Source organism: Passer montanus, unplaced genomic scaffold (genome assembly GCF_014805655.1).
Source record: "Passer montanus isolate IOZ18808 unplaced genomic scaffold, ASM1480565v1 scaffold43, whole genome shotgun sequence".
NCBI classification, from domain to species: domain Eukaryota; kingdom Metazoa; phylum Chordata; class Aves; order Passeriformes; family Passeridae; genus Passer; species Passer montanus.
In genome coordinates this window covers 7,119,572-7,146,179 of record NW_024369151.1, presented here as the reverse complement: position 1 = coordinate 7,146,179, position 26,608 = coordinate 7,119,572, and the positions used below count along the sequence as shown (strand labels likewise).

Here is a 26,608-nt window from a genome sequence, read left to right as displayed (position 1 = left end):
CGGTGTCAAGGAGCTGTTGGAGATGCTGTCAGGCAGATTGATAGTGCAATCCACGTTGAAATGTTTTCTGATAAATGGACCTGCCTCCTCGGGTCTCCTCCAAAGACACACCATGGGTTCTGGGGCTGTGTGTGAGGACTTCATCCTCCTCCTTGCTCAGCTGGAGCAGTTTGGGAGCCTCTGGATGCTGCAGATGCTGGGAGTTGGGTAAAGGTCACTGCAGCTGTGCACTGCATTGCAGCAGCATCTCACACAGCAAGACAAAGGAACAGGCAGTGCTGCCAGCCAGGTTCAGAGACACCTCCAGGAGCAAGCTCACCCACACTGAGGTGAAAGATGAGCAGGGGCATCTTCTGAGCCAGGAGATCAGTCCAAAGCATTCAGATTTCTTCAGAGATGGAGGGTTGGGCAGCACCAGCATCCCTGAGATCCCTGGTGGGGAAGGGGAGCAGCAGGCTGGGAACAGCTCTGCAAGTGTAGAAGGGAACTGAAGCTGGACATTTCTTCTTCCAGATGTTCCTCTCCTGCCTTTTCATCATTCAGTGATGTATTTAGTACAATTCACAAGATTCTCATGTTCAGACAGGGAATAAAATCATTCCAGTTTTCTGGAGGATAAGAGGGGTTTTTTTGTCTTTAAAATTTTGGCCTGGTCTTTTCCAGCCTTTCAGGAGATAACAAAGTCATCTGGGGATAGTTCCTCTTTTTCCTTGTTGTCTCTCTGCTGAGGGTCTTGGTACCAGCTTTTGTGAGGTTGCAGCTTAATTACAGATGTGCACAGGCAGCTCTAAACCTGAGACTTTTATTCCTTCCTCTGTCTCAGTATAGAGACATGAGATCACAGCAAGAGATGCTCATCCTCCATGTGCTTTTCCAGTGATGGGAACATGGGTTCTGTCTGTGTTGCAAATGCATCTTTACATTTACAGCCTTTCTGTGAAGCTTTTAGCCACAGTATCACCACACAGCTCCCTTAAATTAACATCCCACCAGCCCTCAGCAGCAGGGAAAAAGCACAGGGAGCTGGGAGAATGGACATGATGGCCAAAGAGATTAAAAACTTTGCCCAAGGATGCTCAGAGGGTGTGTTAAGGTCTTGCTCAGTTCTCCTGGGCTTAGTCTCATAAGCTTGGTGAGGGAAGGAAGGTGTCCTGTGGTTGTTCTGCTGCTCTGGCAGAGCCCCAGAGACTGTCACCAGTTGGGCAGAGAGGGGAATTTGCAGCTCTACAGCAGCAATCAGGGCCCTGACCTGCTGCAGCCTCCTGGTGTGCTGTCACTGCAGGCTGCTGCTGCTCCCTGTAGCTCTTCCATCTCGTGGTTGCACAGGGCCCTGACAGCTGCTTTTCTCCTGTCTGTGATGAGCACAGGTTCCACAGCACAACTCCATTGATTTTTGTGGCCCTGGGTTAGAGGCAGAGAGCTCCCTTTTCCCTGCATCCCTGCTTTTCTGCCTACAGCTGATCACCTCAGCAGGGAGTATTGATTTACTAATTGGGCAGCAATTTCACCTGATTGATAATAAAGTGTTGGACAACCTCCCTGCTGAGCTGCAGCTCAGCCCTGCAGCTACTGGTGGATTCCTTGTCCTTCTGCAGCAGACAGTTCCCTGTTGTTAAGTAAACTGGTCTGTTGCTTGGAAACCCAGGAATTACTGTAGGAAATGCTTGGAGACAACAATCAGAGTGTCAGATAGGAACTTCACCCACTGGTGCAGGGGGCTGAGCAGAGGATACCCCTGCACAGGCTGTGGGAAGGGAGCAAGCAAACAGCCCAGGCAGCCAGGAGTTCACTTCCCTGGTCCTCCCTGGGGGTTTGGCCATTGAATGCCTTGATCCATTGCTGCAGCCAGAATTTCTGCCTTCTCTTCAATGCCCAGGGTGGGTTTGGACACCTGAAGGGACTTGGAGGCAGTGCTGGAAGGTGTCACCTTTAGGACTGAGTGTTTAGGGCTGAGTCCCTGTGCTGTCACCAAAGCTCACTGGTGTGTGTGGAGCTGCTGTTCAGTTCAGTTCCCTCGTGTGCAGAGGGACAAACAGGTTCTTCTGTTCTGTTTTTCTGGGAACACCTGAGGTCTGTTACAGGTCCTTACTAGAACCTGCTCAGAGAGGTGAACACCCTGGAGGTGTTGAAGGCCAGGCTGGAAGGGGCTCAGTTGGACTGGTCCAGGAAAGGAATGAGGTGATGTTTAGGGTCCCTTCCAACCCAAACCAGCCTGTGACTCTGTGGTGACGAGGAGGAGGGTGGGACATGCCAGCACCAGTAGCTGTGGACACCCTGTTGTGCTCAGGACCATGGGAATGAGGCAGGGAATGACTGGTCCTGCACCCAAATTGTGATTTAAATAACTGAGGGTGAGCTTTGCCCAAGGTTATAGAGCAGGACAGTGGCAGAACTCGTGGTGGGAAAATGCTGAGTGGGTTTTTGTATTTATAGCTGGCAGTTTAGGGCTGCAGGGACATCCATGATGGAGTTTGGTGGCCATGCAAAATGCAGCTACTCTTGCAAAAACCAGTCTCTGGAGAGGGAGGCTGAGGTGCATGGGATGGCTGCAGGACACTGCAAGAAAAGAAAATCTGTTGGATCTGTTGGGTTTAGACTCATGACATTCTAATTTTCCCCTGGTTTGTTTGGGAGAGGGTTGTGTTTTCAAGCTCTGGATTTAAGCTGTGTTTATAAAATGTCTCCATTGTTCAATGTCATTGGGCTATTATTATTATTATTATTATTTATTTCCAAACTGCTGTGTCACCTCATTCATCAGCCTTCAGGCACACAAGCTTTCCTCCTTCTCCCCACCACCCTGCAAGAGCATTTGTACAGAACAAAGGCTTGCTTTGAAAAACGCCGTGATATTTTGCCACCTTTGTGGAAAACCTGTCACAACAATACCTAATTTTGCACGAGGCAGAATTTCAAATCAAGCCTCAAGGAAAGGGAGCTGCTCCTTCTCCAATGTATCAGTGGCATTGCAGGAACCCACCCAGCAGGAGAAGGGGTTCTCAATTCCCAAATTCCTGAATTCCTGTGCTCTTCCCCCTGCCCAGGTCTGAGCTGCTCAAGAAGACCCCTGGCAAACGCCGCCTTGCTGAGCTCCTGTGCTCTGAATATTCCAGTGGGATGGACACTGCAGGAGCCAAGGTCAAGAAGAAGAAGAAAAAGCAGAGAAAAGCTGGCAACCAGCAGATTCCAACATAAGCCAGGCCCTTCCAGTCATTGGCTGGAAAAGCTGCTTGAGTGCCTCAGCTGGGGGTCAGGGTGACCTGCCAAATCAGCTGAGGAGTGTTTCAATTTATCAGGAAAATGTGGGAGGGATCCTGGGGATCTTGGCCTCCTCCCCTTCATTCCATAGGTGCAAGTGGAATGGAATCTAGGCGTGTCCTGCTGCAATTGAATGTGGCCTCCTGAAGATGCACCATGTTCCTAAGATGGTTTTTTAGCAAGAAAAATAAAAAAAAGGTTAAATATGATTCTCAGAGAAATGTGATGTGTGTGCAGCATGAAAGTGAGACAAGTTTGGGCAGGCAGGAGGTGCTTTTGTGTTACAGGAACACTCCACAATCCCTTCACTTGCTGTTTGCAGCCAGGTAAACAAGGCAGGGGAGGTGTCCCAGGAGCACCATGGAGAGGGGACTCTGCCCTGTGCCCTGTCACTGTGCAGGGAGCACTTCTGCTCCTGTCTCAGGTAATGAAGCCACACTGCTGCCACCTCCTCTCCTGTCCTCTGTGCACTGGGCAAGGTCTGTCCCTGGTCACTGTTGGTCAGAATTGCCACCTGCAGGGCTGCCAGTGGCAGGATTGTGGAGAGCTCTTCAGTGCAGTGACACACAGTCCCTTTGCAGAGCTCCTGGGCACAGAGCTCCCTGTCAGAGCTCCTGGGAGCAAACATTGTCACTGTGGGAAGGAGCCAGAGTGGAACCCAGCAGTCTCCAAACTTCTCCTTGCCTGCAGCGTGCTGTCATTCCCGATTATGTAACACAGAGGGACTCTGAGATGTCTCACCTCTCTGAACATTAAAGCCTTTGCAGGTTCCTGCCAACCCTTGCCAGTCTGACCCAGCCTTTTGGGGTTCTCTGCCTTGCCTGGGCCTGCTTTGAGCTAATGGATTTCACTTCTTGCTTTTCCCATTTGCCATCCATCTTGTTCCCCTGTGAGAACTGGGACACTGGGAGAAGGGATGCAGGGTGGCCCCAGTGTGCTGAGACTGGCACTTCTTCACCACAGTGGGTGAAATGAAACCCAAATTTTCCCACTCTGAGTGGGAAGGTGCCCCCAAAGCCTGCAGGAGATTTCCCAGCTCCTGCAGGTGAGCCCCCCCTGTCCCCCTCCATCTCCCTCTGCTTCTTCCAGCCTCTCCTAGAGCACAAGCACCAAGCAGGGCACAGGTGAGAACAGCACAAACCCAGCCAAAACACAGCTTTGTGCTCCCTGCTTGTGTCCTCCTCGAGGAAAGGGATGAGGAAGAGCAGCCCACCATGACCTGAGCCAGGCATGTTTAATGCAGGAGCAGAAAGTGCTCAAATCGTGGCAATTTCAGACGTCAGAAGGAAGAAAAGCACTGAAAAAGGAGTGTAAACAGATGAAAATGATGCCTTGTAAATGCAGAATTGAGGGCACCTACTTTGGGCTGTAGTGAGTCATACAAAGGATTGTAGGAGAGCAGCAATCAGCCCCAAAGTATTTAATTTCTGGAGTGAAGGTAACTTTTGAAACCAGAATTTTTATTTCCTCCCGGGCAATTATCAAACACTTCAATTTCAGTGCAGTACTTTTTTTCAACACTTCTGAAAGATGATAGAAAGGCTCCAATATCAAATTAACCATGATTTTTCAGAGAGCATGAAGTTACAAACATTTATTAGATTAAAATAAAATAACAACAAAGCCCACCTGATTTTGTTATGAGAACTATTTGGAAGAGCAATCAGCCCCAAAGTATTTAATTTCTGGAGTGAAGGTAACTTTTGAAACCAGAATTTTTATTTCCTCCCTGGCAATTATCAAACACTTCAATTTCACTGCAATACTTTTTTCAACACTTCTGAAAGATGATAGGAAGGCTCTAATATCAAATTAACCATGATTTTTCAGAGAGCATGAAGTTACAAACATTTATTAGATTAAAATAAAATAACAACAAAGCCCACCTGATTTTTGTTATGAGAACTATTTGGAAGAGCAATCAGGTTTAAGGCAAATGTCAACTTAAACAGAAAAGAAACCCCTGAGGATGAAAATGACTCAGAATGATGCAGAGAGTGCAAGTTTGGGAATGATCTTGTGCATGAAGGGAAAGTACATGACCTTCTCCTGGCTGACTGTCACGTAGGAATTAATAGGGACTATTGGCAAATTCATAATAGAAAAAAAAAGCCAACAGCACATAGGTGAGAGGCATCAGGAAATCTCATTGCTGCCTGTATTAACTGGGCATGAAACACTACAAATGGTTATGATGAATAAAGTGATTTTTAAAAAATATTAGAGTGCCTTTTTCTTTCAGCTTCACCATCTGTAGCAGATAGGGCTTGATTGCTTGAGTGGTTAGGGAAAGAGAGAGGGGAGGAGATTGTTGAATAAGAAAGTGTTAAAAGAAGTGCACATGCACCTGAAGTTAAATGCACATTGCATTTGAGTTTTCTCTTAATAAACTTGAAGGCTGATGAGAAAAAGGTGTTTGAATTGTGGCTGGGTGGGCAGAATCAAATTGTGCCCTTATTTACACTTGGGCAGCTCCAGCTTGGCTCTGAGCTGGCTTCACCCTTGTGCACCACTCAATTCAGTAAGAACCTGGTAGGTTTGGGGTTGATTTCCCTCAAATCACCCTTTCATTCGGGCAGGGTGTGGTGCTTGGAGCTGTGAGCTGCTCTGGAGTTCCATCGTCTCCACCACCTGCAAATCTCCACCTGCAGCAGGAGCAGGGTCTTGTGTGTGCAGGGGTTCCCAAATCCTCTGAGCACCCAATGCCAGAGGAGCAGCCAGGGGTGTCAGTGGATTCCCGTGGCATGGAGCAGGTGGATGTTGCCCTGAACTTCTCCTGAATTTGTCTCCTCTTGCCCTGAGGTAGGTGGTGGTGCTGAAGGGGTCTTGGCTGGGTGGGAGCTGCCTGCACAGCTGGCAGGGGAGGGGAGCTGGGTTTGGCAGCTTTGGTTTTGGCTTTGGTCTTGTTTGCTTGTCTGGATTGTGGTGGAGGCCAAGGGCCTCACTGCCCTGCAGCCCAAAACCCCTGGATTTGGTCTGGAAATAATAGCACTGTGTAACTTTTCTACAGAGCTGCTTGTGAGTCAGACCAGGGTTAGCTGGGTTTGCCTTCCCTGCTCTCACACCCTGAGCTTGCAGGAGATGCTCTTGTGTTTTCTCAGCTCTCTTCTGGCTCCGTGTCCTTTACCTGTGGTGGGAGCTCACATCCTCCTCTCCTCTGCAGCTGGAGCACCTCGAGCTCACTCTGCAAGGCTTTGGATTAGGAAAAAGCAAGGAGGTCACCTTGGGGCTGGGTCAGACACAGGACAAGCCCTGACTGCTGAGAGCACCAAAACTAGGCAGGGGAGGAAGCAGCAGAACCTCTCTGTGTACAACACCTTGTTTTCTCCTTAAACCTGGGAGAGGGCAGGAAAAGCAGCAGTGCTCTGGGCTTTGCATTCTGCCACAGTTTGGTTTGGTGTTGGATGAAGCTGTGGAATATCTTGGCTAGAATCAATTCTGCTGATTGCAATGGCTTTGTGTGTGCTGGCATGTCCAGCAGCAGCTCTTGCTGTGGCTGTTCTGAGGTGCTGGTCCTGGTTAAAGCTGTGCCAGGAGGGCAGGAAGGTGGCCCTGGAGCTGGGTGAAAGCCTGGAAGGGACCTGAGAGCCAGGGCTGTGTTTGGCCCTGGCAAACCCACTGCACTCCCTGCATCCAGAGCCTGGAGCTGACAGAGCCCAACCAGCAGCAGTTTGTCTGCTGGGCTCTGTACCCTGGAGAAATCCCTGGAGCAGAACTGCTGCAACACCCAAAGGTTTCCCTGCTGGGACTGGTGCTTCTCAACTGTTCCATTTTTTCCTTCATATAATTTCAACCCAGCACAGCCTGTCCTACCCCTGGGGCTTTGCCAGGGTTGTGCCCACCTGGCACCATCCTCTGGAAACATTTCCAGCCTGCTCAGGGGCTGCTGTAGGTGCAGGGCCAGTGGTGGTGTGTTCTGCTGTGGGACACCATCTCAGTCCCTGCATCCTGCACGCAGGCTGGAGGTGAGCTTGGTCCTCCAGCAGGTTTTGAGGCTGCTGAGATGCTCCCACACACGATGCTGTTCATGGGGCAAGTGTGCTGCTTCTGCTTAGAGCCTGTGGTGTCTTCCCTAAACTGTTTCATCTTGAAGCTTGGCTCTGCTGTGAGATCTCCCTGGCAGCAGCAGCTCCAGCCCTCCTGTCCCCTCTGCTCTCTTTCCTCCCCACCACACCTGGCACATTCCCCTTCCCAGGGCAGAGGATTCCTCAGGGCTCTGTCCTGCTCTCTCCTACCACGCTCCTAGCACAAACTGGACCCTGGCACCCTGTTATGGTGCTGGCTCCACTGGTACAGCTCCTTCCAGATGTGAAATGGCAAATTTAAATATTGCAATTACAAACGTGTAACGAAGCCTTGTACTTCATTAATGTAAGAGGAGGAATCTGCTACGGCTACAAGGACAATTAAATATTAGAGAATGTCTTTGATTCACATTCCTGCTGTGTAAATGGGAGGAAGGTTGCTGTATGCTCCTTGCCTTTGCGCTCACAAAATGAAAAGCACACCCACTGCAAGTTGTCCTTTGATAGATTTTTAATATGATTTTAAAGAGTTTTGTTTGGCCTCATTCTTATTCAATGAGATTAATTTAAAGCACTTATCCCCTGGGTTTAAGTCAATCCATGTAGGATTTGGGACGGGGGTTGTTGCCCGGGGAGGGGGTTGTTTGCAGGCCTCTCTGAAAGACTCCTTTCCCACTTCATTAACCCCGAGCCGGCAGCGACCCCCCTTCCTCCTCCTCCTCCTCGCCCAGCCGAGGCGCGGGGATTTACCAAACCCCGTTATTCACATGCAAAGAGCCGGCCACGCACAAAGGCCGGGGGCTCTGGCCCCAGGCGTGGCCGCGCATTTGGCCGAGCCGACAATCGCGGGGCTCGGGGTTCCGGGGCACCGCGCTGGGACCCGGCCCGGGGAGCCGGGCAGGGGGCTCTGCAGGGCCGGTGGGTGCCGGGGGGGCTCGCAGACAGCCGGGGGAGCGGCCGGGCCGGGGGGAGCCGCAGCCCATCTGTCGGCTCCCCGAGCCGGGAGCCGCTGCCCGGCTGTCCCGGGCACCAGCTGCCGGGCCCGCTGGTGAGCTGAGCGACACTTTTAAAGGGTGGAAACAATCCATTTTCCAAAGCGGTCATTTAAAGCACTTTAGGCAATTATACACTTAAGATTAGCGTTATTAATTCACCGGAGTCGCGGCTATCAACGCGCCGGGCTGCCCCGGTTCCTCCGCCGCTCCCGTGGCCGGTCCCGCATGCCGGCACTGGAACCGAGCCCCGGGGGGACACCGAGCTCTAACGGGACACCGAGCTCCAAAGGGACACCGAGCTCTAACGGGGACACCGAGCTCCAAAGGGACACCGAACTCCGGGGGACACCGAGCTCTAACGGGACAGCGAGCCCCGGGGGGACACCGAGCCCCGGGGAGTGGGGGGCTCCGAGCGATGGGAGGTGGGAAAACACTCCTCTTTGCTTTTCCCTTTCCCTCGTCGGCGCCGTTCTGCCAGAGCAAACAAGCGGGAGGGGAAGAAGGGGCCGGCGGAGGCGAGACCCGTGTGTTTGTAAAGAAGTTTTATTTCCACATTTAAAAAAAAAAAAGAGGGGGAGCGGGAGCGGCCGCGGCGCCCCGAGCCCCCCCCCTCCCAACCCCGCGCCCCCAGCCCGGCCGGGCCGGCCCCGGGATACAGACTGACAAGAATCACTTACACAAATACGCCCTCAGGGTTCACAAATAAATAATTCATATACATTTTGCACCGTATTTACAACAAAGCCCACCTGATTTTCTTTCTTTTTTCTTTTTTTTTCTTTTTTTTTTTTTTTTAAGTTTAAGTTACGGACGTCCCAAAGTCTCGCTGGGGCCACCGGCCCGGGCCACCCCTCGGTCCCTCCCGGCGGCGGGACCGCTGCCCCAGGCTCGGGGAGCCGGAGAAAGCGGGGAGGGGTCTCCCCGAGCCGCCCAGGTGTGGCTCGGCTCCCCCGATTATTCCTGGGGCGGGGGCGGAGAGGCGAAGCCCCCCGGAGCATCCGACCCCATCCCACGCCGAGGAGGGGACACAGCGGCCCCGCTGCCCGTCGGGGGCACAAGGGGGTGAAGGTGGTGAGGGGCAGCTCTGCCCGCTCCGTCCCGCCAAGCCTGTCCTTTGATTCTTGCATTCTTTATATATTATTTTAAAAAAGGAAGGGGGTGGTTTCATTTATAATTTTATATATATATATACACATATATATTTGGGGATGAGCGGCAGTCTGTCTCTTGCTCGCGGCCCCAGAGGGGTGGGGTGGCCCCCTCCAGCCCCCCGGCCCGGCGGGGCTGCCCGGGCTCCCCGGGGCTCACCGGGGCTGCGCTGCCCGGGGCAGGACGCCGGGCAGCGGGGGCAGGGGCGGCGGGGGCTCGCTGCCGCCCTGCAGTCCGTGGATGAGGATGCGGGGCACCAAGGGTCTCTGGAGGGCGGGGGGCGGCGCGCTGGGTCCGCGGTACAGGTAGAGGGCGGCGCCGGGGTCCAGGTTGGAGACCAAACTCTGCGGGTAGAAGTAGGGCGAGGGGAACATCCTCTGCAGGGCTGAATAGTTGCCAGCCTCGGCCAGCAGCTCCAGGCCCACCGCCGTCTGCCTTTTCCACTTGGTCCTGGAGGGGCGAGGCGAGAGAAGGGGTCAAGGAGAGGAGGAGAATGATCCCAAAGCCGCTCCCGGGCTCTTTTTACCCTTTGCACACCCCTTTCCCCGGGCTCTGCTCTCATTGAGCATCCCCGCTCCCGGGGCCGGCCTCTCCTGTGGGGCAGGGATGGGATGGGATTTAACGGGATGAGATTTAACGGGATGGGATGCAGACCCCCTTAATGGGGGCAGGGAGCTCATCGCCCTGGCGGTCCCGCCGCGGCAGCCCGGCTTGAGCTCCCACGGAGCTTTCCCGGGAGCGCCGGAGCCACAGCCCGGCTGGGACCCAACGGCGGGATGAGGATCCCGGCGATGAAAATCGCGACAGAAATTCCGGCCCTTCCTGGGCGTGTAAATCCCAGATTGTCACACGAGCCGAGGGTGACACGGGGGATCCGTGGGCTGAGCGGGGATGCTCCGGGACCCTCTCCCCGGGCCGGGGCTGCCGGGGCCGGGCTCGGGAGGCTGCGGGAGTCCCGCGGAGGGACAGCCGTGGGGCAGGGGCCCGGGGAATTCGTTTGCGGCATATCTATATCATCTATGTCTATATCTATCTATCTATATCATCTATATCTGTGTCTAAATACACATACATATGTATATATGTATATACGTAAGTGTGTATTTTTATATGCGTATATATCGGTATACGCATGTATATATATAAATATATATATATATAAATGTAGTTTAAAAAATATATATATCTATATATTCATGTGTGCGTTCCGGATCTCGTGGAGGAGCCCGGCCCCAGGATCACGCCGCCCCGGGCCGGGCTGGCTGGGAAGTGCTGGAAGTTTCGGCTCTGTCCTTGCAGGAGGGATTTGGGGAGAGGAGGGATGATCACAGCCTCCCCCGCCGCCCCTAAACTTCCCCGACATGGGGAGATCTTTGCAGGTGGAGAAGCGGGACTGCAAACGATGGAGAGGGAGGGTAAAACCCTGGAAGGAGCGAGGGGACAGGGCGGGGGCTGCTCCTCGTTTGGTGGCGGTGGCAGAGCTCGGGGCTGGCGCTGTCGGGACAAACCCACCGAAGCCACCGCGTCGCCAGCCCTTTTACAGATTTGTCGCTGAAGCGCTAAACCTATTTCCACCAGTAAATTATTCATCATAATAATAATTGTGTAATTACTGTAAAGGGTGTTAATTATTGATGCCCAAAGCAGTAATTGGTATCTATTATTAATGGGCCGATGTGTTATGCTGTTGTGTTTAGCAGCAAGCCCGCTCCTGCCTCCCCGGGGCTGGGGGCACGGATTGCCCCGCACCCGCCCTGCCTCGGCATCGCTTTTCTCCCCTCGATTTTGGGGTGAAAAGCCCCGGGAGAGGCGGGGACGGGCCGCACATCGCCCCTGTCCCGGCTGTGGGGTGCAAAAGCCCTGCCGGGTTTGGGGTGCGCGGCCGGGGAGGGGAGCAGGGCGGGATCCCGGCGCTGTGGGCAGGAGGGAGCGGTGCATTTTTACCTTCTGTTCTGGTACCACGTTTTCACCTGCGTGTCGGTGAGGTTGAGGGAGGCGGCCAGCTCCATCCTGTCCTGCACGCTCAGGTATTTTTGCCTCTCGAAGCTGCGCTCCAGCTGGGCCAGCTGATGGTCGGTGAAGGCGGTGCGGGCTTTGCGCGGCTTTTTCAGCCGCACCGGGGGACTGTCCCGGGAGCTGGAGATCTCTCGGTCCCCTTCTTCTTTCACTGAGGAAAAGAGGCCAAGTCAGGGCAGGAAGGGAATCACCATCAGCAGAGAGGGTGACCCAGTGCAGGGCTCGGCTCACGGCACATTCGCTCTGCACCCCCGTAAATTTTAACCCCGACTACCAGGGGGAATTCGGGGACTCCCCGAGCCGGGCCCGGCTTTTCCCCGTCCCGAGGGTCTGGGATGGGAGCAGCAACGCTGGACTGTGCCGAGAGAAGCCCCGGCCCGACCCCGCCGCCCTCCTGCCCAGACGCCCCGATCCCCCTCACCCCTCATTTCTCTCGGGGCAGGACCTTCCTCTGGGCGTATTCCCCCAAACTCAAAAGCTTTCTCGGTGCTTGGATTTTTTTTAATTTCCTTTTTTTTTTCTATCTACCTTTCTCTCTCTCTTCTCTCTCTCTCTTTTTTTTTTTTTTTTTTTTTTTTAACCAAAACAAACCAACCAAACCCGAAAATTGCGAGCCCACATTTTTTGCAGGGGAATGTTGCCGTGCTGCCTCTCCCCTCCGCGGAGAATCCTCCGTCCTCCCGGGGATGCTGCCGGGGCACGCAGCAAACCTCCCTTCTCCAGGGCGCACAACGAAAAACTGCGGAAAGGAGCTCACAAACCCCTGCCCGGGCTGTTATTTATCTTTAAAAAAGGCCGAACGAGAGGGCTGGGTGGCGGTTCGTTAGCGCGGTCGGAACGATGCGGGAATTTACGCCGCAAAATGTTGGAAGGTGATGGGAAAATTACGGAGCGGCAACAAAAATAAAAGGGGGAAAATAAATTCCTGCTTGTGCTCGCCTTCTCCACCCTCCTGGAGGAGATCATGGAGCAAATAGGTTCGATTTATACAAATCGGCGGCGTTTGGGTTCGTGATTTTGTTTTTTTTTACAGGGTTTTATGTTAAATTTGCTGGTGGCGGGGGTGAGCAGGGACAAGGCTGGAGCCGAACGCGAGCTGATTTCTCTCTGTAGGAAGACAATAATCCGGTTAATTGAGCCACCGGGGAGTGAAACCCTTCAACCAGAAACCCTGGCTCTGGCCGAGCGGGCAGAAGGAGCCGGGGATGATCCTTGGGCAGGGGATCGGCCCCGCTCTCTCCCGGGAACGGCCCCAAAGTTTGTAGGACTTTTTCGCGGGTCTGGCCTCTCGCATCCCGAGGAGGAAAATCCCCCCCGGCCCCTGGGATGATCCTCGGCTCCTAAAAAAGTTCCTGCCCGCCAAGGAGCCGCAGGAACGGCGGCCACGGCTTCTCTGCTCGGTCCGGACCGGCCCCTGGCTACCCCTAGCTTAAAAAAATTAAATATATACATATAAAAATATGTATTTTAGGGGTTTCCGGCACTTTGGCCGCTGGGGGTTAGGCCGAGCTTCGCAGCCCCTCTGCGGAGTAAATTTGGGGCGTTTTGCCCCGGGAAAGGCTGATTCCAAAGCGCCCAAAAAGGATCGCTCTGGGAGCGGGATCTTCACTCCGCCACTGATGCGGGGTTTTACCCTCATTTAAACTGTGGTTTCCTCCCCATTTAAACTGGTTTTGGTCTTTTTTTCTTCTTTTTCCCTCCGCTTAATCTTTTCCCCCTTTCATTTAAGCAGTGGGGTTTTTTTGCGCCCCATTTAAGCGGTGTTTCCCCCGCAATTTAAAGGATTTTTACCCCCATTTAAACGGCATTTCCAGCGCGGCCGTGGCTGTCCCGCCGCAGGGACGGGAAAGGAGCCGAGGGGCTCCGGAAAACGACCCCAACCCAAAGCAGGGCTCGGCCGGCTCAGGGGATGCAGAGAACCCGATTTTCTTCTCTCCCCTCGCTTCTTTCGCGATTTGGGGCAGGGGGAGAAGAGCTGCAGGAATTCGGGCCGGGTGAGAACAAACAGCCAAGGAGGGATCGCGGCACTGCCGGCCCTGCAAAGAGCTGGGGGACGATGCTTCCCCCCGGGGCACTTCCAGAACCGGCCCCGAGCCCGGGATCCATCCTTCGTTAGGAGTGGAAATCGCCCCGTGATGTCCAGAGCCTGAATGGATCCCGCTCTGCATGTCCAGAGCCTGAATGGATCCCGCTCTGCATGTCCAGAGCCTGCCGCCGCCTTTGAGGCTAAATTGGGTGAATATTTTTTCCCCCATGAATCAGATTTCAGCCCAGCGGCTCCGGGCGAGCCCAGGGTGCATTTGTAGCCGGGACGGGGCTCAGCCTGTCCCCCTTTTTTCCTGCCAATCTCCCCAAATTCAGCGGCCCCTCAAGGTGCCATCACCTGCCTGTTCTCCGCCCAGCTGGATGGATTCCCTCTCCTTTCCCTCGCCAACAGCCGGCGGACAGTTTTCCCGGAGAAAAGTTTCTGCAGAGGTGACGAGGGTGGGATAAACTGCTCCGAGGGGCGAGCTCTGACCCCGAATCCCCCCGTGCTGTTCCTGTGCCTCTCCCTGCCCCGGCTGCCGCGGGGGGAGGCCGGGAAGGGCCGCGGGGGCCCGGGAGGCCGAAGCCCCCGGCCCGGGCTGAGCATCCCGAGCATCCCCCGCATCCCCCCACGCCCCGCCGGCGCTGTGGATGCGGCCCGGGGCTCCCCGTCTGCACTGCTCGCTTTTGAACGATTTCCAAAATAATAACCCAAATAACAACAATCGAATCCAACCCCGCCGACCGGCTTGCTCGTTTCTCGCCGGAGCAGAGGAAATCCCTGGCAATTACGCGATTATTTTATTACGGTTCTGGTTTGGTTTGTTTGTTTTGGTTTTTCTTTTTCTTTTTTTCTTTTTTTCTTTTTTTTTTCTTTTCCTCAGGCAGAAATCCGTCTCGGCTGCTCCTTTCCCGGCGGGTGGAACGGCAGAGCCGGATCCTGGCGGCGGGAGGCGGCCCCGGAGCGTTCCCCGGGCGCGTTTCGTGATGCGCCCGTTGCCCCAGCCCCTTCCACCGAGCCCCGAACCCCCAAGTTTCCCCAAGCCGGTGCCGACCCCTCGGTCATTCCGGGGGCCGCCGGTGCCGTGACCCGCCCTGAGCGAGCAGCGAGACCCCAGAGCTCCGGGAGGCTCCCGGGCCGCCGCACAGCCCAGCGCGCCGAGCCGCCCTTACCTTTGTACTCCGAGTCCGAGGAGGAGCTGCTGGTGTTTTTTTCCATTTTCTCCCTAAAATCCTCGCCGGGCTTGGTGGGGATCCTGCCCGCCGGCTCCTGCCCGCCGTGAGGTCCATTGGTGCTGGAGTAGGGCGCGCAGGCTGCCAGGGGCTTGCAGTCGGCCAGGATGTCTCTGATGAGGAAGGAGGAGGTGACGGTCCGGGACTGCGAGGGAGCCGAGACCTGTCCCGGCTGGAGATGCGCATCCAGGCCCGGCCGCGGCGCCGCCGCCTCCAGGCACTCGCGGCCCGGGGAGCGGGGCGAGGGGCACCCGCTGCTGCCCTCCGAGCGGGGGCTCAGCTCCAGCGGGGACCGCCCGTCCCCCACCAGCGGGTCCCCCTTGGGCACGGCCGGGCTGCCGGCTCGGTGGGAGAGGATGGAGTCGATCCCGAAGCCGGTGGAGCCCTCCATGGCCCCCGCGAGGTGCCGGCGCTCACACGGGCATTGGCGAGGGGAGGGCGCGGCGGAAGCGGGTTGGTAATGATAATTAACGATAACAGGAGGGAAAAACAAAAAAAACAAAAGATAACAAAACAAAACAAAAAAATTAAAAATGAAAAAAAAAAATTAAAAACGAGGTAAAAAGAAAAAAAAAAGGAGCAAAGTTCAGTCTGGGATCCGGGCAACAATTGCTGCAGGGCTCTCCGAGGCGCCGCGCGTTAGATCCAGGGCTGCTCCGTCTTCAGCATCGCGCCCAGCTGCACTCACAGACAGACAGGAGAGGGGGGGAGAGGGAGGCAGAGTCAAACTTTGGCCGCGAAGGGGGTGGGGTGAGGGGGGACGGACCCCAGCCTCACCCGGGGTCCCGGCCACCCCACCCGTGCCCGGAGCGGCGGCGGCGCGGGGCTGGGGGGCAGCCCGGGGGCTCCCAGCCGGAGGTGGGGAGGCAGCGATCGATAGTGAAGGCTTCGCAGCGCCTTAACCACTTAATGATCCAGAAATCAATGGGGAAGGGCGAGGGGAGGGCGGAGGGGGTGGCCAGTCGCCGGGCCCTTCCCCGCCAGCCCCTCGGACACAGCCCGGGGGGAAAGCGGAGTCACTCCGGAGCCCGCAGCACCTCGGACAGCGCCGGAGCCGCTCCGGTGCCTTCAGCACCTCGGAGAGCGGCGGGAGAGCCGCGCCCTCCCCGGGGGGGAACGGGGGAAATGGGGAGAAAAACCCTGAACTTGGGCAGCTCCGGCTGGGGGACCCCCGCGCCCCCCACCCAGCCGTGTGAACGCGCCCATTGGCCGCCCGGCGTTTTGGGGGATGGCACTCCCCAACAGGCGACACCTCGGGGCTTGATTAACGGGAATTAATTGCGGTCCGGATCCCCGCGCTTTCCGGGCGGTTTCCGCCCTCTTTTGCTGTCATTATCCCGCTGATGGGGCTCTTAATGGGATGATTAGCCGCGGAGGGAGGGGGGGTGTGCGTTGGGTGGGTTATCGAGGGGTTACTGCTTTCTGAGCGCTTCCCCCCGCAATTAGCTGAGCTGCCGGTCCCTCCCGAGCTGGGAAAGTTTTGCTGGGCGTTAAAATTAAAAACAAAAAATTCAGAAAAAAAAATTAAAGAAAAAAAAAAAAACGGGAACGAAAAAGCACCGAAACCTCCCAAACCCCCAGCACTGAGGCGGCTGCTCTGAGCCTGAAATGAGCCTCGGAGCTGCGAAATTTCGTTGCATGCCCTGCAAATCGGTTGTGGCCGAGCAGAGAGGTCCGGGGGCCGCCGGGCACCGCGACCCCCGCCCAGCGCTGCTGGAGCGGCTCTGCCAGCGCCCAGCCGCGGTACAACTGGGCACGGACAGCGCTCCGAGCGGGGTTTTTCTGCCGTCTATCGCATTTTAAATAAAACACCAATGGCCTCAGGCAGGGCTGCCCCGTCCTGCTCCGTCCTGCCGGGGACACCAACTTTCCTCCCTCCCGCCCCGTCGGGGGTTTGCTGTTGTTGTTCTCCCAGGTCGGAGAGGCTCACGCAGGATTCCCACCTTCCTGGCGGTCACACTGGCTGCTGTCTCCTCGAGGGTTTATTTAGGGTTTTTTTTCCCGTGGATAGAGCCTTCTCCGCGGCGATAGGAAAATGTCCACACCCGGGCGCGTGAAGCTGCGTCACTTTAAAGCGATGTCGCTGGTTATTTCTCAAACACTCGATTTCTTCTGCTCCCCACCTTCCCGGCCAGTCAGCTGCATCTTGTCCCTCTTCCAAAGCCGCCCTTGGCCGGCAGCTTGGAGGCGACCAAGGAGGGGAGAGCCCCCCGGGGGCAGCCCGGCTGCCAGCTGTCGGGCAGCGGCGCAGGCAGGGCCCCCGGCACCTCCTGCCCTCGGCCCTGCAGCTCGGGGCCGGCTGCGGTCGGGGCAGCGGAACAAAAGAACTTTAGAGGAGGACAAGCCCAGGAACAAAATCAGCATCATCAGCCCCGGCCCCAGGCTGCCCGCACCTCGTGCTGAGGGCTGCTCAGCCTCCCTGCCCCTGCTCAGGGGCTCCTGCTGCTGCTGTGCCCTGTCTGTCTCCCAGCACAGAGCCGGGATGGGGATGGGGATGGGGGCCAGGTCAGTTCTGCAGTGTCCCCATCCACGGGACTGGGCCAGGTGTCCCTTTGGACCGGGGAGTGCAGGAAGTGGTGCTGGTAAGAAATGATGCTGAGACCCCGATGGGGTTTGGCAGCTCCTGGCAGGGCTTGTGTTGGTTCTTGGGCTCTGGGAGCCTCCCTGTTCGACCACATTTGGGTTGGAAATTTGCACTGGGATCAGGACCAGCGCTGAGGTTTTATTTGGGACCAGGAACGGGACCGGGAAAGGCAGCAGGGCTGGGAGTGGGATTAGGATCAGGATTTGGATCAGCCATGCAGGGACAGGGCTGGTGAGGCTTGAATAAAGCACCTGCTTTCAAAGAACCACAAGGAAGTCCCCAGATGACACCATGATGCACAAAGTTTGTGGGAGTATTTGATTATGGGGTACAGCCCTTCTCCCAGAGCAGGTGCCATTCCCAGCCAAGGCCCTGGGGACACAGATGTCACTCCTAGGCCACACCTGGGGCTCCCAGCAGCTACAGATGCACTGCTACTCCTGTTCTAATGACACTAAAATTAGTATTACTATTATGCTATTAATGCTATTGTTTTATTAAGCTGTTTCAGACTCCCCAAGGCAGAAATGTGCCCCGTTCTGCCCATGTGTGGTGTCCCTCCTCCATCACCAGACCCTGGACAGGTGGGGCTCCAAGGATTTTTCTGTGGCTCCCAGCAAAGAGAGGAAATCCTGTGCACAGACCACGGAGCAGTGCATACTCCTTCCCTCTGTGTGCCTGCCCTTAAACCCCGATTTCCAGACTGTTCCTGTCCACAAACAATCAGCCAAGAGGAGACCCCTGATGCCAACTGCATTCACAGTCACCTCCTCACAAGCCTCAGTCACAATCCAGCGTGGATTTAGGATCGTGGCAGCTTTGGGAGCTGCTGTTCCCACCCTGCCGGGTGCTGGGCTCTCCTGGTTCCTGTCACCAGCGCAGGTTTGGCTCCGGGGCCAAGGGACAGGCCTGACCCCGGTGTTCCCGGGACACCTCCACAGCCGCGCCAGGGGCTGCTGAGCTCCGACGGTGCCTGAGCAAGGGTTAACCCAGAAATATCTGCACAGCCCGCTGTCCTGGAAGGGTCTGGCTGAGGGAGGAGCCCTCCTGAAGGGCGGCGGGGCGCTCGGGGCGCCGTGCCCAGCGGGAGCAGCGAGGGATGCTCGGATGCTCCGGTAACCGAACGCACCGGCAGGAGAGGGAGGGGGGCTCGGGGAGGGGACGGGCGGCAGCAAGGGGGGCACAGGCGGCCGGGGAGGAGCTGCAGCGGCGGTGGAAGCCCGTTACCGGTGGGTGTCACTGCAGGACAAGGAGCGGGGGCGGCGCGGGGCCGGGACACGCGGGCTCAGGGCTCGGACGGGGCGGGCTCGGGCCGGGGGGTGCCGGGGCAGGCTCTGCCCATCCGAGCTGTGACACCACGGACAGTTAGGACACGACCTTGCCCAGCGTTTCGTGGTCAGATCTGTCGGCTCTGAGCCGCACTGAGAGGGGTCTCCTGAACGCACTTTGTTTATTTGTCGGATGATTTTCGGGTTTCTGGTTTCTTTGCTGGTTTCCTGCGCCTGTCCCGAGCAGCAGCTCTGCAGGGGTTTGGTTCACACCGTTCTGTGTCAGCCCTTCCCAGCCCGGCAGGACTCTCTGGAGGTGCTTCCTTCCCTGAGCACACCCCGGGCACCTTGGTGGCTGCTGCAGGGGGACAGGGATGCTGTGGCTGGGCTGGGAGCTGGATGTGGCTCACAGCAGGCAGAAGGACAAACCTCGTGCCTGGGCTTCTCACGCTCTCATAAACAGTGTCATTTTTAGCAAGACAAGTCACTTAAGGCCCAGCTTCCTCCCTCCCTGGGGAGGTGGGGAGGGTCTCTGGTTATAATCCACCTCTGCCAGCTTGGCAAGCCCTGCTGTTATCCCCCTCACTATTTCAGATGGGTTTTATTTAGAGGCCTGTACTAAAAAGGGGAACACATGTACCAGGGTTTTCTCAGTTCGGAGCAGGTGATTTTGTTCCTCCCTCAGCCCAGGTGTGGGCAGGGTGGAGTTTGTTACAGCTCCTTCCTTACAAAAGGGCAGGCTGAGGTACAAGCTGCCCTAGGGAGGGGTGTGGGAAATGCTGGAGCAGCTCCTGGGGAGCCTTCCTTGTCCTGAGGGGTAAAATAAAGCTGCCTTTACAATTTACTTTGTTGTTTCGTCTTGAGCAATGCAGTGTAATGTTATAAAGGGCTTTTATTTTTGGGGTTTGGCTGGAAATCTGAGGGGCAGTGAGCCCTGAGCTCAGTGTGGGTTTTTAATGTCCTCTGGCTGCTGGTAGCTGGGCTAACCCCAGTGCCAAGGCGTGGGGGGCAAAATCATGCTGGCACATCCACCTGAGCTCAGGATGCAGTTGGGGCTGCCCAGCACAGCAGATCCAGCTCCCAGAGCTCTGGGGTGAGCACACCTGAGCTCTCCAAGTGCCAGTGGGAGAGAGAATATGAAAATTGGGAGATAATTTGGCTTAAAAACCTTGTAACTCTGAGCTGTCATGGTAGATGTGAGAAGCAGACTGTGTAAGAGATGCCAATTATTCCTTTAGTAATAATGGAGACCTACAGTTTAAATAATGGCACTTTTAACCAAGTGGTGTTTGAAGTGAAATGCTCTGTTGGGAGGAGATGCATTCCAAATGTGTTGGCTCCTGACTGAGCCTGTGGGTTGAGTTGGTGTTGGTAGAGTTTGAGTTTGTTCAGTGAGTGCTTGGACAGGCTCAGCCCTCGGGGCCTGCAGGCACCAGCAGCTGCTGGAGGGGGTGTGGAGCTGGCTGGAGCCACCAAAAAGCAGAGGCAGTGCCTGTGGTGAGGCCCAGTTTGGCAGAGCACTCGAAGCAGGTGTTTGAATTCCTTCACACAGGCAAAGGCTTTGCTGAATCAGGCACTGATGGGAAGCTGTTCTGGCAAAGAAATGAGGCCTGATGAGAGATTACAGATTTGATATCAGCCAGGATGTGGCTGTATCCAATCTATTTGTCCAGAACCAGCAGGGAAGGAGCCTGTCCTGCCTCACTGTGGGGCTGTGCTGGTGTGAGCACTGCCCTGCTCCTGAGTATCACCAGGATTGTGCTGTGCACCTGACACAAAGCAATGACCAGGCTGAGACAGAACTGTTCCTCTTATATTTATGATTTATTTGGCTATATTTGCATTAGCATAACTCTGTAAAACCTGAGAGTCTATTGCATGTGGAATGCCAGGGTCCAAGGGCTGTGCCTAGCACCATCCTTGCTGTGGGGGCCCTCTGGGGAAAGGGACAGCTCACAGGCACTCCTCAGTGGGAGGCACTGAGAGCCTTTTGACGGGATTCAGGGTCTGGAAAAGTCCTGAGACGAGGCTCAGCCTATGAGGAAAGGAGCAGAGAGAGGAGTGGTTACAGCCAGGAGCAGCCACAGAAAATAGGTTGAAGCACAGACAGGGAGGAGACTGCAGATTGCACAAGAGCTTTTGCCTGACTGGGAGACTTGTCTCCAGCTGAAGTTAAACACTTAACCTGCTTAAAATGAGGAGTAGCTTCCTGATTGACTTCAGGACATTCTTATCCTGCTCTAGCATCAAGGCCCTGTAGTTTTATTATGGTGTGTTTGTTGTCTGACATTTTCAAAGGGTGCCATGCCCTAAGGTGGGCCCTGAAGTAAATATGAGTTGTTTTCTACAAAATTAGACTTGGGTTCTTCACTGAAGGGCCAGGATGGGCTCAGAGCTCCCAGAGAAGTCCCTGATGAGGTCAGGGACTCTTACATGACCTGCCCTAAAAACAAAAAAGCAGCAGCTCCCCAGGAATCACCTTTGAGTGAGGCCAGGGTGAAAAAATGCCCATGACAGTAAACGAAAGGGAAGCAATCTGGGGGTAGAAAGGTGCCAGGGCCCTTTGGGGTGAGCAGTGGGGCTCACACACAGCTGTGTGCAGCAAACCTGCACGGGAGGAGCAGTGACTGGGACTGGGGGGGCCCCCAGCACAATTCCCTGTGCCACACATCTGCCTGTGCTGAGCTGCCTCCCACTTCCCCCACCCACCCTGCTCAGGCTGGCTGCATGGCAGGTTTTGCATATGTAAAAATACAGAGCAGTCTTTGCCCTGAAAAGCTTGCTAGTGATCTCATTAATCAAGACAAACAAAGCGTATTTAGCTATTCCCCCTCTCTGGAGGAAGGCGTTCAGGTACTTAAATATGCATTTGAGTGCCTAACTTCAGACAGCTGTTTCTGGATGTTTTTGCTTTCTTTCACAAATAGCAGCAGTGACATAACCCCTCTTGGGGAGGGAGAGGTGGGGAAGGCAGAAGCAGGGGCTGCTGCAGGAGGTGGGTAACCCCAGAGAGCTGGCAGGGACAATCCCTGCTTGTTCCAACTCCAACCTGCCACTAAAGATGAAGCAGTTTTTCCTTTGCAGCTGGGATTTTTAGAAAAATCCAGTGCTTGCAGGTAGGGACAGCTGAGCTGCTTCTCGTGAATGTCAGGCTCCCTCATCCACCAGTGCTGGCCACAGGGACATTTCTGCCTGGGATGGGGTGATGCCATAGGAGAGGAAAGAGCAGTTTGTTCACTCCAATCTCAGTGCAAAGCTCCTGGGTGAGAAATGTCCCACCGAGCCACAACTGGCAGTAATTAAAGTGAGCAGAGCCTTGAGGAAGTTGTGAGGGGTGCCAGCTCCTGCCCTCAGCATGAGTGAGTGGGGAGCACCAGGTGTAGGACAGGGCCAAGTGCTGCTTTAAAAAATGAGAAACCCTCCCAGTCATTAGAGTCCAGATAAGGGTGTCCTTGGGTCAAAGGTCTTTTATGACAGAGACTGGTGTTGAGCAGTCAATGCCAGTGATGAATCCTCATCTCTGATTCTTCTAATTCATATTTTAAATGATGAACCCAAAGGTACCTCCTCTAGAGACAGCTGATGATCTTTGCCATTACTCTGCTGCAGTTATGGGTTGTTAATGCCAGGGTTTTGTTTGGAGCTGCAGCAGGACAGGAATATGGCTTGTAGGAAAAAGCTGAAAGGTTTTCCTTGCAGGATGATGGAGCTGCTATGGGCTCCAGCTGCTGCAGAGGAGCAATGTTTGCTGCTGTTCATTTCATTTATTATTGACAAATGAAAACCTGCAGGACCCTTGCAGCTGGGACGTTGTAATGTCAGTGTTAGCTTCACAGAATTAGAGGGGCAAAAAAATAATTACCACTCCTAAAACTTCAATCTGTATTTGGAGGGTATTATCTTTAGAGTTTCACAGTTATAATAATGTGTTAAATTGGAGGGCACATCAAGGCAGGTGTGCTAATTGAGGGCTGATAAATTGCAGGTGAGATGCAGGAAGGCCAGGCTGGGGCAGGGAGGTCAGAGCTCCCCTGATGGCAGCAAACCCCAGAGACTGAGCAGGGTCGTGTGGGTGCTGGGCACTGTGAGCACCCTTGGGTGCAAAATAAGCTCAGCTTAACGGGGGAGTTTTAGTTACTAGAGCTGTGTTTAATGGTTCCTGGTGACTTGAGAAAGAACCCATGGAGAGGCCTGAAGCAGGTAATGAACAGCACCAGGCTCTCCCCGCGGCCTGGAAGGATCCATGGAGACCTGGCTGTCCCTGCTGCTCTCCCAGCACCTGCCTGGCTCTGCCCAGCTGCTCCAGCAGCTCCCCAGCCTTGCACCATTTTTCACTTTAACAACAAAGCTGCACCGGGACTCAGCCTGCTTCCTCCATCATCCATTTGATCGAATCCTTTTAGCGGGTGACAAAACACTTTCCTGTGCTCGCTTTACAGGAAACCAATCTCTATTATTTTCTTTTTTTTTTTTCCTTTCCCAAACCCTCCTTCATTTACAGGAGTCTAACAAATCCTGGGGCTTATTTATTTTTTTTTTTTCTTCCAAAACAACACAAAACAGTGGGTTTTTTTCAGAAAAGGTAGGGAGTAAAACAAACAATACAGAGAGGGGTAGGGTGCGCTCAGCGCGCCGAGCATCCCCGTACAGACAAAATAGAAAAATAAAATAAAAAAATAAAATAAAAAAATAAAATAAAAAAAAACCACCCCGCGCGCGCGCACGCATCGAGATGCAAATGATTTTTCCGCCAAGCCACCGCTTGTAAAGCTTGACAGAAAATAATGAGAAACACTAAATCTTTTATAAGGTCAACACTCAAGCAGCTGTCAAACAAGAAAAGAATTTAGCGAAAGATCCGCAAAAACTTCCATCGCCTCATTAAATCCAACAGGGCCGGGGCCCGGCGTGGTGAGGAGGCACCGGGGCGCCTCCGTTTTGTGTCAGTAATTTGCGGCGGAGGAAGAGCCAAGACCAAACAGCCAGCGCCGAAGGGGCCTTGGGGAGGCTGGGGAATCGTTAGTGCGCCAGCAGCGGCCCCGCTTCCTAATTGGAAGCATTGGGCATTATCAACGGAGGATTTGCCTCGGCTCCCTGACAGCTCTCTAGGCCTGGAATGATAGCCCACTTGTCAGTGTAAAAGACCATTAAAAACAAACCATTTTGATTTAATTGGAGGCGGTGTGCTGGGGGCCCAGGTGAGGCGCTTCATCAGCCGATGTTGGCTGCTGATGCCTTTTTCCCCCTGTATTGATGGCTTTTTTCTTTTTCTCCCCTCCCTTTCAAAAACTGTCTAGGAAAGAGAAAGAGGTGCTGAAAGATCCTTCACAGCCGCGTCGAGAGCGGCTTTCAATAGGGTTGTCAACAAATGCCATGACAAGTTAGAGAGAGGCAGGTACTTTTAAAACAGACGTTATTCTGTCCAAGATGAGCTGTGCTCAGAGGTGAGTGTTGGATTATTAGGGTTACAAATAATGTGGCTTTTCCTGCCAGGAGCGTGCTTAACTGGCTTAACGAATGGGGTTGATTTTTCTCTCCCCACCTTTCTAAGAACAGAGGGAAATGCAGGATGAGGGAGCCTGGGCTAAATGATCTTTATTTGCTTCAAGCCCAGGAAGGTTTCAAACAGTGCTTGGAGATTTTGGGCTGCTGTATTTAATGTCCTATAGAGATTTGTGGTGTTTTTTTTTTCTTCCTGAAAATAATAGCCACAGATATTTGCTGGGCTTCACTGGTCATTTGGTCTGGTCAACAGAGGAAAGAAGAATTAACGCACTGGAGCTGTAACCTGGAGTGTGCCCCCCACCTCTCTGGCAGATGTTTCAGGGTCAGACCAGAGCTGGCAGCTTTCACACTGACCTCGTGTGCTTGACATCTGAATCCTGACCCTTTTCATGCCAGGCAAGAGTTTTACTTAAAGTTATCTTGATAAATAGCATTTCTGCAGAAGCCAGAACGGGGACATGAATGAAACCCCAAACCCATTTAAAAAGCATTTCCATGGAGTTGTGCACTGCAGCAATGGCAGGTGCTCACCCATAACCCCACACAGCGTGTGTGGTTTCACCCTGCCACAAGCCGTGAGCACCCAAAATCCATTCCTTCGTGGGTGAGAATCTCCAGAAGAGCAAGGGGAATTGGCTGCCACCTCTTCCTTGTGCTGCCTCTGGCTGCTGGGGTGTGGTTGCAGGTGGAGCCTGCCCTGGAGATGATCGAGGCTGTACAGCTGCACAGGAGGCTGCTGTTTTCCTGTGTCAATCAGATGTCCAGAGCAATGGAAATGGCACAGGAGTGATGGTCACTCTGTCTCTGAGGGAAGTGCTGAGCGTGGCAGGTGATGGTTTTTACAAAGAGAGGGTCAATTGAGGTAAGATATAAGAAGTTTTTACAATGAGGGTGTTGAAATACTTGGAATTTGCCCAGAGAGGTGGTGGATGCTCCATCTGTGGAAACAGTCAAAGTCAGGTTGGATGGGGCTCTGAGAAACACAATCTGGTTGAGGATGACCCTGCTCACTGCAGGGGAACTGGACTAGATGGCCCTTAAATATTCCTTCCAAGCCAAAATATTCTGTGACAGAGGGCAGCATTGGGTGGGGATGAGAGGTTAAGTGTCCAGGGCACAAGGTATAGTGGGAAAACCTGGATCATGAAAATGCTTTGCTGTGATTTGTGCAATTGTATTGCTGGAATCTTTGAGTGTGGAGGCAAAACCAAGAAAACCTCCAGAATCTGCAAGCAAATGCAGTGATGGTGACAGGGGCCCAGAGGCTGCAGCTAGCCATGGAGTGGCTGTGGGCCCAGAGGAGATGTGCAGGGATCATGCCCAGGGCAGCTGAGTCTGTGCTGCCTGTTTGGAGCCCTGCAGGGTGCTGTGGTCTCTGTTTGCATCGTGCCTGCCACAGGCCAGTGATGCTGCTTTGGATTGTTACTGCAGGGCTGGGAGCCACCAGCTCGTGTCACTTGGGCCACTGAACAACCAGCAGCTGACACTGATTTTAATTCTTTTTGGTCAGCCAAAGTCCCAGCTGAAGGGAGGATTGATCTGGTAGTGTGGTGACAGGAAGATCTTGAACACATTGCTTTATTATTTAAGCACTATTTAGGCCCCAGGAGATGAGTTTTATAGCACTCCAAGTCCCAGAAGTTTTTCTGCCCTCAAACCCAGGAGGACCAATGCTGCACCTGAACAGCCAGCCCTGTGTGCTGTGTGTACCAAGCCCAGGTTATTTAAGCAGAATCTGTGGCTTTTCTGACAAGACAACAGCTGCAAGATTACATGAGCTGTGCTTGTCAGTTCAGCTCCATAGACAAAAATAGAGGTAAGGCATTAAAAAAAAATGCAGAACATTTTTGTGTGTACGTGTTAAACCTCAGCTGTTAATTCTGACGAAGGATCAGGCTGCGAGCAGATATCGGATCCCTGGTGAGAATCAAATTCCGGAGCCCAGAATTTTTGCTGCAAAGTTTATACAGTGGGGATTCCTCTAATTACTTTCAGTGGAAATTTACCTGACAGAGCTTTCCCAGGTAATGCAAGGCGTACGCAGGAGAGCCGCTCAGCCGTTGACAGAGCCTTTGATTTTGTGCCAGGTTGCAAATTAAGTCTTTTGCCAAGGTACCCGAACACTTGCTCGTCAATTGCTTATCGCTTATTCATATCGCGCATCCGCGCCGCGCGTTTCATCTGCTCGGGGAGGCAGCGCACGGTGACAAAAGTCTTGTCCAAAGTTGCTGCATTTCCTTTCCTTCCCCTTGCTTGGTCAAGTAAACAAGCCACCTGAGTGTGTCTGTGAGCTGGGATTCTCTAATGAGCAAAGGAAGAACCCTGGTGTGTGTCAGTGACAGGAGGTGCGCGGAGCTGTTTTGACACGTTGGTGAATTCTGTCCTGTGTTGCTGCTTTGTTGCTGCCTGAATCCTTCCTGACTTGATAGAGCCCTGGAAATATACTGGGGGTGGCCAATATTGACTTACTGGTTTGGATAGTGACTCCCAAACGTTCAGGTGGAGGTGGCTGGAGCCTCGCCCTGGCCTGGCACAGGTGGAGATGCTACA

At 54.2% G+C, this 26,608-nt stretch overlaps 3 protein-coding genes across 6 annotated transcripts in view; 1 reads left to right on the top strand and 2 right to left on the bottom strand.

Moving 5' to 3' along the window:
- DDX31 (DEAD-box helicase 31) overlaps positions 1 to 3,467 on the top strand; it is a 43,458-nt gene extending 39,991 nt beyond the window's left edge. For 2 of the 4 annotated variants that reach the window (XM_039720180.1, XM_039720179.1), the window contains exon 20: positions 3,045 to 3,467. In XM_039720180.1, the coding sequence (XP_039576114.1) occupies positions 3,045 to 3,195 (151 nt within the window). In that variant the 3' untranslated portion in view covers positions 3,196 to 3,467. The remainder of the gene's footprint in view (positions 1 to 3,044) is intronic. The other 2 variants (XR_005628771.1, XR_005628772.1) reach the window with 2 other exon arrangements.
- Positions 3,468 to 9,582: 6,115 nt separating this feature from the next.
- BARHL1 (BarH like homeobox 1) lies at positions 9,583 to 15,139 on the bottom strand. The gene is made up of 3 exons (XM_039720215.1): positions 14,642 to 15,139; positions 11,372 to 11,594; positions 9,583 to 9,877 (listed from the first exon to the last, which is right to left on the bottom strand). Exons 1-3 carry the CDS (start codon positions 15,090 to 15,092, stop codon positions 9,583 to 9,585), a joined length of 969 nt encoding a protein of 322 aa, XP_039576149.1. The 5' UTR covers positions 15,093 to 15,139.
- A 5,257-nt stretch (positions 15,140 to 20,396) lies between these two features.
- The window catches only part of CFAP77 (cilia and flagella associated protein 77), a 57,975-nt gene continuing 51,763 nt past the window's right edge, over positions 20,397 to 26,608 (bottom strand). Inside the window, exon 6 of the mRNA XM_039720216.1 lies at positions 20,397 to 20,588. Coding sequence (XP_039576150.1) covers positions 20,520 to 20,588 — 69 coding nt within the window. The 3' untranslated portion in view covers positions 20,397 to 20,519. The remainder of the gene's footprint in view (positions 20,589 to 26,608) is intronic.